Source organism: Mustela nivalis, assembly GCF_964662115.1.
Source record: "Mustela nivalis genome assembly, chromosome: 9".
Lineage (NCBI taxonomy): Eukaryota > Metazoa > Chordata > Mammalia > Carnivora > Mustelidae > Mustela > Mustela nivalis.
Window position 1 is genome coordinate 71382427 of NC_139028.1, and position 12608 is coordinate 71395034.

The 12608-nt window shown below is 39.1% G+C and overlaps 1 protein-coding gene across 4 annotated transcripts in view; it reads left to right on the forward strand.

Annotated features, from left to right (window-relative positions):
- SWAP70 (switching B cell complex subunit SWAP70) overlaps window positions 1-12608 on the forward strand; it is a 67887-nt gene that overhangs the window by 29067 nt on the left and 26212 nt on the right. For all 4 annotated transcript variants that reach the window (XM_082683102.1, XM_082683101.1, XM_082683104.1 and 1 more), the window contains one exon: window positions 9618-9791. In XM_082683102.1, coding sequence (XP_082539228.1) covers window positions 9618-9791 — 174 coding nt within the window. The remainder of the gene's footprint in view (window positions 1-9617; window positions 9792-12608) is intronic.

Genomic DNA, 12608 nt, shown 5'->3' on the forward strand with positions numbered 1-12608 from the left:
AGTTTCTTAGGTTTTTTTCTCAAAAGTTTTAACATGAGTCTTTTCTCATAATTAGTATCTTGTGTTCTTTAGTGTTCATTCTCATCACATTTTCTCCAGGTGGTTTTAGAGGTTTTTTGCCTTTGTCTAGGTTAATTATTCTAAAGGGGCTGGGACTGAGAGATAAATTATGTTGAAATTCACTTTCTAAAAACTAATTTTTCCAATTGATTTCTGTATTTGCTTTCAGAGATAATCATATTTCTGTTGTTCTTCATGATGACAGGATTTATTTTCAGCTTTCCTGAGACATCAAATGATTAATATGCCTGTGTTCTTGTATCAATTATTTTGCCTTCCCAGAGTGTTAACTTTTATTTTTTTACTTTTTTGTTAAATTTCTTCTTTAGTAAAAAATGGGATTCTGTGAACATTTAGAAGAATGTTTTTGTGAGCCTCCCCTCTTCTTTTTTTGCAAAGAGACGTTATATCTGGATTATCTGACAGTAAATAATTGAAGAAAGCAATATATTTGTTACCTTTTTACTACTGAGCCCTGATAGATTACATCAAAAGGTAATTCTGCTTCAGCATATTTATGTAGCAATCTAATTCTCTTATGAGATTTAATAACTTGTTAGGCTTTTGGGTCTGAATCATTTTCAGTTCTTTTTCCTGATTCCACATTTTAAGGTTGTTCTGAGCTTTTTATGACTAAAACCAATAGTAATCTGTTAGCAAGATGCCTAGTCTCATTGGGGAATTTGCTGCTTTCCTAGAAGAATCCTTTTCTTGGGCACCTGGGTGGCTCAGTGGTTTAAGCTGCTGCCTTCCGCTCAGGTCGTGATCTCAGGATCTTGGGATCGAGTCCCGCATTGGGCTCTCTGCTCAGCAGGGGACCTGCTTCCCCCCCCTCTCTGCCTGACTCTCTGCCTACTTGTGATCTCTCTCTGTCAAATAAATAAATAGAATCTTAAAAAAAAAAAAATCCTTTTCTTTTTTGCTTTTGGCTTTTTGGAAACATACATACACATGGAAGAAAAGCAAAAAGAAATGTTTCGGTTCAATATAATGTCCTTTCTCTAAAGGCTAGTAGCATCTGCATTCTGTTTTCTAGGCTGACATACCAAATGCTTGCTGTTCATGTCAGTTCTAGTTCTTCCATAAAATGAAGTTTCAGATTTCTGTTGCTTGAATCCGTATATCATCAGCAATCAAAATATCTTCAAATGGGTGCCTAACAACTGTCATTCAGTAGGAAGTCCTACTGCTCTCAACTACTCAAAACCATGTTTTTGTACAGTTTTTTAAAATTTATTAGCCTGTGTTATTTTTTCTTTCATTGTTGCTTAAGAGTTACATAGTATTATTTTGGCATAATGGCCAAGTCAGACTCTATATTTTCATCACATTTGTGAAGTTATACAGCACTAAGGACTTTTTTTTTCAATTTTAATTTTTTGAGAGGGGGAGAGCATGTGTTTGAGGTGGGGAGGTGGTTGGAGAGGGACAGAGAGAGAGGGAGGGAGAGAATCTTAAACAGGCTCCATGCCCAGCACAGAGCCTGATGGGTGCGGCCTGATCTCATGACGCTGAGATCATGACCTGAGCGGAAATCAAGAGTTGGACATTTAATTGACTGAGCCACCCAGGTGGTGCCCAGCACTAAAAATTTCTGGTGAAAAAAGAGGTTAAATGCTGAAAATTGTGGATGACTTTATGCCACTGGGTACTGTGGCCAGCAATATAAGAGTGACATGGTTTAAAGAAATACTGTTTTTTAAAATAAAAGCCTTATTTAAAGTGTATAATTCAGTGGTTCTTGGTATAACCACTTCTTTTTTAAGATTTTATTTATTTGTCAGAGAGAGAGTGAGCGCACAAACAGGGGGAGCAGCAGGCAGAGGGAGAGGCAGGCTTCCCGCCAAGCAATGAGTCTGATGTGGGACTTGATCCCAGGACCCTGGAATCATGACCTGAGCCAAAGGCAAATGTTTCACTGACTGAGCCACTCAGGCATCCTAGGGACTTTAAAACAAAAAAACAAAAAAAAACATTTATTTGTGTATTTTAGGGAGAAACACGAGTGTGAGCAGGGGGAGGGAGAGAGGTAGACAGGTAGACTCCTGCTGAGTGGGAGCTTGACATGGCTCAATCCCAGGACCCTGAGATCATGGCCTGAGCTCAAGCCAAGAGTCTGATGCTTAACATACTGTACCACCCAGTGTAGTGTAGTGTAGTCACTTCTTTTGTGCAGACAACACCATAGTCAATTTTAGAATATTTTCTTTACCTTCCTTCAAAAAAACTGTATCCATTAGGACTCACTGTCTCCTTCCCCACACTCCTAAGAAACCACTAATCTATTTTCTATTTCTATAGATTTGCCTATTCTGGACTCATAAATGTGAGGCCTTTTGTGTCTGCCTTCTTTCATTTGGCATGTCTTCAAAATTCATCTACATTGTAGCATTTAATGGTACCTCATTCCTTTTGATGGCTGAATATTTCATTACATTTTTTAAAAGGATCTATTTATTTTAGAGAGAGTGCATGAGGGGTGGGGAGGGGCAGGAGAGATAGAGAGAGAGTCTTAAGCCTAATCCCTGCAGGTGGAGCTCAATCTCATGACCTGAGCTGAAATCAAGGATCAAGAGCTTCCCTATGACCTTGCAATTGTCTATGGGGTATTTACCCCAAAGATACAGATGTAGTGAAAAGAAGGGCCATCTGTACCCCAATGTTCATAGCAGTAATGGCCACAGTCACCAGACTGTGGAAAGAACCAAGATGCCCTTCAACGAACAAATGGATAAAGAAGATATGGTCCATATATACAATGGAATATTATGCCTCCATCAGAAAGGGTGAATACCCAACTTTTGAATCAACATGGACGGGACTGGAGGAGATTATGCTGAGTGAAATGAGTCAAGCAGAGAGAGTCAATTATCATATGGTTTCACTTAACTTGTGGAGCATAAGGAATAACACAGAGGACATGGGGAGTTGGAGAGAAGGGAGTTGGGAGAAATCAGAGGCGGAGACGAGCCATGAGAGACTGTGGACTCTGAGGAGCTAACTGAGGGTTTTGGAGGGGCGAGGGGGTAGGAGGTTGGGTAAGCCTGGTGGTGGGTATTGTGAAGGGCAAGTATTGCATGGAGTACTGGGTGTGGTGCATAAACAATGAATTCTGGAACACAGAAAGGAAACTTAAAAAAAATTAAAAAAAAAAATGGACGCTTAACTGACTGAGCCACCCAGGTGCCCCTCTGCTAAATATTTTAAACAAGTGTTCTGATTAATTCTTTATATCAGCTCCATGGGTTAAGTACCATCATCACTGCCATTGTAAAGACAAAGAAACTGGGCTTTGGGTTACATTACTTGCCTCAGGTCACCCAGCCACTAAGTGGTATTCAATGACTGTATGATAATTTTGTCCTGTGGCTTTATAACTATGCCATTTTTGGTGGGCTTATATTTTATTTTTTTCCACTACTCTTATAAACAATAGTGACTATTCTAAGTAAATTATTATCTGACTCTGATTCTCTTTCTAGGATAGATTATTTGAAGTATAATTATTGATGGGAGAGTATGAATACTTTTAAGATTTTATTTATTTATTTGACAGAGAGAGAGAGAGAGAGAGATTACAAGTAGGCAGAGAGGCAGCAGAGAGAGGGTGATGCAGGCTCCCTGCTGAGCAGAGAGCCCAGTGTGGGGCTCGATCCCAGGACCCTGGGATCATGACTGGAGCCAAAGGCAGAGGCTTTAACCCACTGAACCACCCAGGTGCCCCGGGAGAGTATGAATACTTTCTGAGAAAACAATTTCTACAATCAATTTCCAAAGCATCAAACTGGCCAATTTCCCTATCTTCTGAGGACTGTGTCTGTGCCACAGGAACTTTAGTCTTGAGCTGGTTTGGATGAGAATTCTAGTTTAGAGAACATGTGTGTTTAGTTTTGTAAATACTTTAAGTCTTTTAGTTAGAATTGAGGTCTATAAATAGCATCACTATCTTGTATGGATTTTAGTGAGAAGGAAATATGTTGAAAATGAGAACAACTCTATACACTTCTTTCTAGGGTATTATCTTCCATTTGGATACCTTGAAACCACTGGCAGCCGTTATCAGTTTTTTAAAAGATGTGAGACTTTCAATTGATTATGTGTGATGTAAACTGGGATTTTGGAGCAGTTTGTAATCTTAGATGAGATGGAGTATGGAATCATAGATTTCTAGACCTTTTATAGTTAGAATAGACCTTGAAATCTTTTCAGTGTATAGATTTATTTTAATCTCGCAAGCATTAAATATTGAGCCCGTATCCTTCAATGGCTTGTGTTTTTTAGGTGAAGCCCAACATCCTTATCATGGCATGCAGAGCCTGTTTGATTTGGCCTCTGCCGCCTTCTCCAGCCTCCTTTTCTTCCTCTCCCCTTCTCGTTCACTTCAGTGCAGTTATGTTGGTCTTCTCTCTTCTTCTCTCTGTTCCTCATATTACCAAGACCCTTCCTGCCACAGAGCCTTCAGCCATGTCGCTTCCTCTGTTGTAAGGCTTCCTCCACCCTTAAAATGCATCTAATTCCTGTTCATCCTGTAGGTCTCAGCTTGATTGTTACTTCCTCAGGGAGGTTTCTCTAGGGAGCACACTGCCCTTCCCAGAGCTAATTTTCTGTCTTATAAAGTGTTCTTACACTCTCCTGTGTTTTCCCTTTGTAGCATTTACCAGAGTTTTCATCATGTAGATGGTTAGGTTATTGCTGTATTGCTTGATACTGATACCCCTCCTCCTGGAGTGTAACTTCTGTGATGGGCAAGGACTGGTTCACCATTGGGCAACAATAGAGCCAATTAAAGTAATCTATTTTTTACTTTAATTTTGTGCAGAAGTTTTAAAGTTTGATGTAGTCTTAGTTCTTTTTGCTTTTGTTGCCTTTGCTATAATTGTCATATTCAAGAAATCATTGCCCATTTCAGTGTTGTGAAGCTCTTCCCCTCTGTTTTCTTGTGGGAGTTTTGTAGTTTCAGGTCTTACATTTAGATTTTTACTCCATTTTGCATTAATTTTTGTATATGGTGTAATATAAGGGCCCATTTTATTCTGCTGCATACGGACACTTAGTTTTCCTAGCACCAGTTGTTGAAGAGACTTTCTTTTCCTCGCTATATAGTCTTGGCATCCTTGTTAAAGATCATTTGACTACATACATGAGGATTTATTTCTGGGCTCTGTTTTACTGGTCTATATGTCTCTCCTTATGCTAGTACCATACTATTTTGATTACTGTAGCTGTGATATATTTTGTTTAAGTATAAGGTCTCCACTTTTGTTCTTCTTAAGATTATTTTGGCTATTCATGGTCCTTTGATATTCTGTGTGAATTTCAGCATGATGTTTTCTGTTTCTGGGAAAAAAAATGCCATTGGGATTTTGATAGGGATTACATTGAATCTGTAAATTGCTTTGGGTAGTGTGAACATTTTAGCAATAGCAAGTCTTCCAATCCATGAACATGGGAGGTCTTTCCATTTATTTATGTCATCCTTAATTTCTTTCAGTAACATTTTGTAGTTTTCAATGTACAAATCTTCTGCCTCCTTGGTTAAGTTTATTTCTAAGTATTGTATTCTTTTTGATACTATGCTAAATGGGATTTTTAAAATTTCTTTTTTAGATTGCTTATTGTTAGTGTCTAGAAACAGAACTGATTTTTAAGTGTTGATTTGTATCCTGCATCTTTGCCAGACTTATTAGTTCTAACAAGTTTTCTTTGTGGAATCTTTAGAGTTTTCTACATAAAAGAAAGAGCATGTTATCTGCAAACAGGTAATTTTACTTCTTCCTTTCTCATTTGGATGCCCTTCCTTCCTCTCTTCCTTCATTCCTCCCTCCCTCCCTCTGTCTTGTTATGTCTTGTCTTGTCTTTCCTTTTTCTTTTTCTTTTTTCCCGTTTCTTTCCCTTCTTGCCTGCCTGCCTGCCTGCCTAATTGCTCTGGCTAGGACTTTCAGTATTGTGTTGAATACAAGTGGTGAGAGTGGGCACCCTTGCCTTGTTCCTGATCCTAGAGGAAAAACTCAGTTTTCCACTGTTGTGTACAATGTTAGCGTGGGCTTTTCATACATGATCTTATTTTGTACTTTTTAAAAATACATAAATGCCTTCATTTAGTATGTTTTTATTCTTGAGCATGATTAAACTGAAGAATAGTGCATTAAATTTTAGAGAAAGGAATGAGCCAAACAGACAATTTATTAAAATTAAGTTATATGGTGGATTTGGATCAAAAAGCCACTATTTATTTCCTGGGAAAATTTATGGAGAATTTGCTTGGTTTTTGATGTCGTTGCAATCTGATTTTTACCCAAACTTCTTGGCTATCTTGAAGGTAACTAGTAACCACTAAGTTTCTAAACCAGTGGTCTTTTCTCAACTCCTTTTTAATCTCTGTAGTATTTGGCACTATTGATCAAACTTTCTTAAATGTTTCCTCACTCAATTTTCATATCTTTGTGATTCTTCTACCACTTTGATTGTTCTTTTGGTCATCATAATTCCTCTTCCTCCTCTTGCTTTGTAAATGTCTATATGCCCTGAGGTTTTGTTTTTTGATCCCATCTCTTTTCTCGATTTACGTATTGTGTCAGTGATCTCATTGACTATCATGGCTTCTGTTGTCAACAGCATACAGTTGATTCACAGATCTGCTTCTCCTCTTAGGCTACATTCCACTTTGTTTGTCTTTGGACACCTCCATCTAAATATCTTACCAGACCTTCAGGAAGATGCTCATAATTGAAAACTTTATCTTTCCTTCCATCCTGTGACTATTCCCTAAACTGCCATACCTTTGGTTGGTATGATGTGATGGTGTGATGTTTCTGCCATACCTTTGCTCATGCCATTTCCTTTTCTGTCTTTTGTAATATTTTCCCTTGCACTCTTCATACACTTCAAGGTCGGCCTCAAATACCATCTTTCTGCAAAGTAGTAATCAGGGCCACTGACGACCTGTTCTCATTCTCTGCTCTAAACCCCATTCAATGGGGGGTTTCTTATTGTGTTTCTTAAAATTACAAAGCTGTTTGTGATTTGGTTTGTTTGCTTTTTCTAGCTATAAGTCTAGCCACTCCCCCTCAGAAACCCTATAATTCATCAGATAATACACGTAGAATCACTTCTTGTTCTTCAGGGTAAGGCTACATGCTTTTTTTTTTTTTTTTTAATTTTATTTACTTATTTGACAGAGAGAGACATCAGAAGTAGGCAGAGAGGCAGTCAGAGAGAGAGGGGAAGCAGACTCCTCACTGAGCAGAGAGCCTGACTTGGGGCTCCATCTCAGGACCCTGAGATCATGACCTGAGCTGAAGGCAGAGGCCTAACCCACTGAGCCAACCAGGTGCCCCTACATGCTTTTGTATACATGTGATTCCCCAAAGTGTTTTTTTGGGGGTGTAGGTGGATAGAGTTGATGGTGGTGGCCTGTGAAACGAGTCCTGTAGAGATGTCTTCTATTGCACAGAGGTCCTCCATCTACTGAGTTCTGTAAGCAGTTTAGCATAGTGGAAAGATACAGCATTTGAGCTTTGATTTAAGCTCTAGCTTTTATATTTACCAGCCATGTGAACTTAGTATTCAGTTTTTCTGAACTTTTGTTTCCTCAGATTTATAAGCCATGTGAACTTGATAAAAGTACTCTATTTTTCTTAATCTCTATTTCCTGATATGTAAAATAGGGGCAATATTTGGCCTTACGTGGATACTATAAAGTTTAAGTCAGAAACTGCATATAAAATGCCAAACATACACACTAAAAGTCTTCATAAATGGTGTTAAAGAAAAAAGAAAAGAAAAAGAAGCTGCATCAGCATCTACTGCTTTCCCTTTGTGGGATCAATTGTGTACGATTGGGGTGTGGGAAATGGTGCCAGACTGAGACGGGGTACTGAAAACAGAGCACAAAGGAGATCTTCGTACTCCTAGGGAACTGGTGTGCCCACCACAAATTCTAGGTAGAGATCAAGAGGAATTTCTCACTGCTGTCTGTTAGTGACTCCTTCCTTATGGTACACATAGCACTTTGTTTCTCTCTTTCCAAAAAGAAATGCTTTGTTCATATCGTCCTGCCACCCATTCTGCCTTCTCTAGTACATTTTCCTTATTGTCCCAGAATATGGATTTTTAAATGCAGGTTGTAAGGGGCGCTTGGGTGGCTCAGTCAGTTAAGTGTTTGATTCTTGATTTCGGTTCAGTTCCTGATTGGGTCCTGGGATTGAGATACAGCACAACTTCTTTATCCATTCATCTGTCGATGAACACTTAGGTTGTTTCCATGTCTTAGCTATTGTAAATAATGCTGCTAGGAACATGGGGATGCAGATATTATTTTGAGTTAGCATTTTTGTTACCTTTGGATACATTCCCAGAGTGGAATTGCTGGATCATATGGGATTTTTTTTTTTAAAGATTTTTTTTTTTAATTTATTTATCAGAGAGAGAGAGGGGGAGAGAGCGAGCACAGGCAGACAGAGTGGCAGGCGGAGGCAGAGGGAGAAGCAGGCTCCCCGCTGAGCAAGGAGCCCGATGTGGGACTCGATCCCAGGATGCTGGGATCATGACCTGAGCCGAAGGCAGCTGCTTAACCAACTGAGCCACCCAGGCGTCCCTCATATGGGATTTTTAAAAAAATTATTTTGAGGATCCTCCATTCTGTTTTCCTTAGTGACTATAAACTGTTTGATATTTAATGAACCTTTAGGACTCTACTCTGTTGTCATGTCACTTTTTCTGCAAATCTTCCCCCAGTTCTTAAGATTAGATTAGTTTCTCAGTGTTCCCACAGAACCCTCTGCTTACCTCTATTATAGTACTTACCATACTATATTGTAATTGTCTTGACATTACTTGGAGACATGGGCTAGTATTATATTAAGTATCCCTAGCAGATAATAATTACTATCTAAATCTTATCTGTTAAATGAGTGAAAAACTATTGCATTATACATGGTATTATATTAGAATTTGTCTGCTGCATATCCATTTTCCCTAATAAACGGAATATTTTATGAGCAGAGACCAGTTCTTAATCTTTACATCCTTAATTTGTAGCATAGTACTTGGTTCATGGTAGATGCTGAGGGAATATCGAATGCATGATTGAATGACTGTATGTAGGGGCTATCATTTTAGAATTTCAATTAAAGCGTCCCTTCCCCCCAAAAAGAAAATGTCTTCTTTGACTGTACAGGTAGAGATGAGATATTTGCATATGGCTCATACGAAGTAATTGACATTCTCCACTCCTCTGTACCAGGGTTGGTAGTTTTATTTAGAAGAGAATGTGTACATGTGAAAAAATAACTATTCAACAAGCTAGTATTTTATGTGCCAAGTGAGTGATTTGGACAGGTAGATGTTACTTTACTGTCCTGCTAAATATAACATTCTTAATTGGGCTTTTGAAAGTGTGGTACACAAGCAAGTACTTAGAAAATGCTTATTGGTTAATTGGATTGGTTAAAACGGAAACCTGTATCTGTTCTACTTGGCTTATATCCTGCATATTTTAGAATATTTCCTCACTCATTGGAATTTTTTCACTGAAATTTTAACTCATTCTTTTTTAGGTCCAAGACAACTTTGACAAGATTGAATTCAATAGGATGTGTTGGACCCTCTGTGTCAAAAAGAACCTCACAAAGAGTCCCCTGCTCATTACAGAAGAAGATGCATTTAAAATATGGGTCATTTTCAACTTTTTATCTGAGGACAAGTATCCATTAATTATTGTGCCAGAAGAGGTAAGGTGTGGCTCTGGGAAATTCTGATGTGGTCATCATAGCACTTAATAGATCTAGCATGGAAGTATTGTGCTAATTCAGTGTAGATATAGAAGGAGATCTGGGACTAGTGTTTTTGGATCAGAGGCAAAACAGCCTGAGTCCAAAAAAGTCCAAAACTCAGTGATTTGGGATCATGTCATATCCCTGGAGATTTGCAGACAGGGTGGGACTTTTCCTCTCTAAATTGCTATAATTATGGATGACTCCGTCTTCATATCCAGAGTCTTTATTCAGCACAAGTTACAACATAATTTTCTGTCTACTTACATATTGGCAAAACCAGTATGGCATTTTAGGAGAGCAGGGCAAAATTGGCTGAGTGTTGCTATATGGAAAGCATAGACTCCACATTGTTATTCTCAAGGCTGTTTCGTGTGAGAAAATACTATCCTCATTTCAAAGTCCAGAATGGTGACTTTTTATTGTGCTTTCCAAAGTAAATGAAAAAGGGCATTTGCTTATTCTGTTTTGACTTATTTTCCCTGAGCTTCCAAAGTAAAAAAAAAAGACAGGAGGAGGGTTTCTGTGCTATCTTTCTGCCTTAAAAAATTACATATGTAATGCATGCTTATTATAGTAGTAAGTATAGAAAAGACTAATACACAGAATTACAATCAGCTGTAGTGCTCCCCTTAAAAGAAATCTGTCATTCCTTAACTTTTTTTTTTTAAGATTTTTTATTTATTTGTTTGACAGAGATCACAAGTAGGCAGAGAGGTAGGCAGAGAGAGTAGGAATCAGGCTCCCTGCTGAGCAGAGAGCCCGATGTGGGGCTCAATCCCAGGACCCTGGGATCATGACCCGAGCCGAAGGCAGAGGCTTTAAACCATTGAGCCACTCAGGCGCCCCATTCCTTAACTTTTGACAAATTATTTCACCTCTTGAGTTTTAATTTACTCACCTATAAAATAGGGCTCATCACAGTGTTTAAGGGTTAGGAGCTTCTACATTTAAAGGACTTAGCTCAGTATGTGGCATGTAGGATGTACTCGGTAAATGCATCAGCTGCTGGGACTACTGTTGTTGCATGTTTGCACACTAGGCTGCTTATTTCCTTAGGACAGATTTCCAGCAGTGGAATTCTGACTTCTAAAAAACACAATTTCAAGGTATTTGCTGAACAGGCAGTATTACCTGTCAGAAAGGCTGTACTAATTTATACACCTACCAGCAGTGATTGAGGGGGCCTGTTGTTACCCCTCCTATCAATTCAGAGTTATTAATATTTTTTTTAGGAAAATTTGTTTAAAAGTTCATACTGCAGTACTTTATTTAAAGTCAGCAAGCGTTTGTTGACTGCCAACAATAAGCAAGGTGCCAGGAGGAGTGCAGAGTGAAAAAGATTACTGCCTGCCTTCAAGGAATTTGTAGTCTGTTCAAGGAAAAAAGTAAGTCAAGTGTAATTCGAAGCAAAATAGGCTGCCTGTTATAAGAGAGGTGCAAAGGCCATGGGATTTATTCCAGCGTGGGGAGGTAAGGAAGGAAAGCTTTGTAAGAGGCAATGTAATCTAATGGGCAAAAGTAGCGTCTTAAACTTTTTTCCATAAAGGACCAGACAATAAGTATTTGAGGCTTTGTGCCCTTTTAGGCCATATTGTCTCTGATGCAGCTACTTAAATCTGCTGTTATGGTAAGAAAGCAGCATAGACCATATGTTGCTGTGCTTTAGTAACACGGACTTTGAAATGTGAATTTGTGAATTTTATATAATATTCATGGATCATGAAACATTATTCTCCCCCCCCCCCAACCATTTGAAAATGCAGAAACTGTTCTTAGGTCTTGGTTGTATAAGACATGCCATAAGTCAGGTTTGGCTGATGGACTAGAGTTGATCGTGGCTGTCATTTGCTGTTCCCTGGTTAAGGGCAGGGGTCTGCAGTCAGATTTCCTGGATGTGAATTGTAGCTCTATCACTGTTCACTAGCCATGTGACTTTGGGTGATGTGCATTGTTTGTTTTTGCTGTAGTTTCAGCTATAAAATAGGGTTAATGCTAGTATCTGTCTCCTACTGTTTTTGTGAACATTGGACAAGGAGAATGCCTGGCCTTTGGAAAGTGGTCATGAAATATTTGCTTTTATGTTTATGGGGAAAGTAGCACTTGTGCTGGGCCTTAAAAGATAGGAAGAATTTTGACTCATGGAGAAGAATTCTGGGTGGAAGAAACAGGGGGCAAGGTCATGTGAGTCAGGAAAGCAAAGGGCATGTTTTGAGGTGAGTGAGGTATTCCACTTGTCTGAAGAGCTAGTCAGGAAGCTTACTTAGAAACAGCTGACGGCCTGAGTGATGCCAGAAAGGATATTGGGTAGCTCACAGAGTGGTCATGATGGCAGAGAAACCAGGTTTGAATGCTATCAGTCTGGATCCATACTTGTCACTCCAGTGAGGAATCACAAGCAAAATGCTGCTGCCTCCAGAGGGTGGGGACTGTACTTGTGCTGTGGGACAGCTCTGGCCCTGCACACTTTTTGTGGCCCAGGACTCCAGTCTTCCTGCAGTTGTTCTTGCTACCAGAGAGAATTCTCTGTGCCCACTTTCCAGTTCAGTCAGGATAACACATCTGACTGGTTACGGCCTGTGTCAGGTACCATGAGGTAGCTGCAAAGCAGGCCTGTAAAAGATCCATTTGGATTTTTAGCTTCTATATTGGATGGTAGGGAATTGCCTAGACATAAGAAGGGGATTAGATGCTAGGCAGTCAAAAAGAATGACATGCCATTTCTAACTGGAACATGATGGCTATGAAGAGGAGTGGTACTAGATGAGGCTAGGA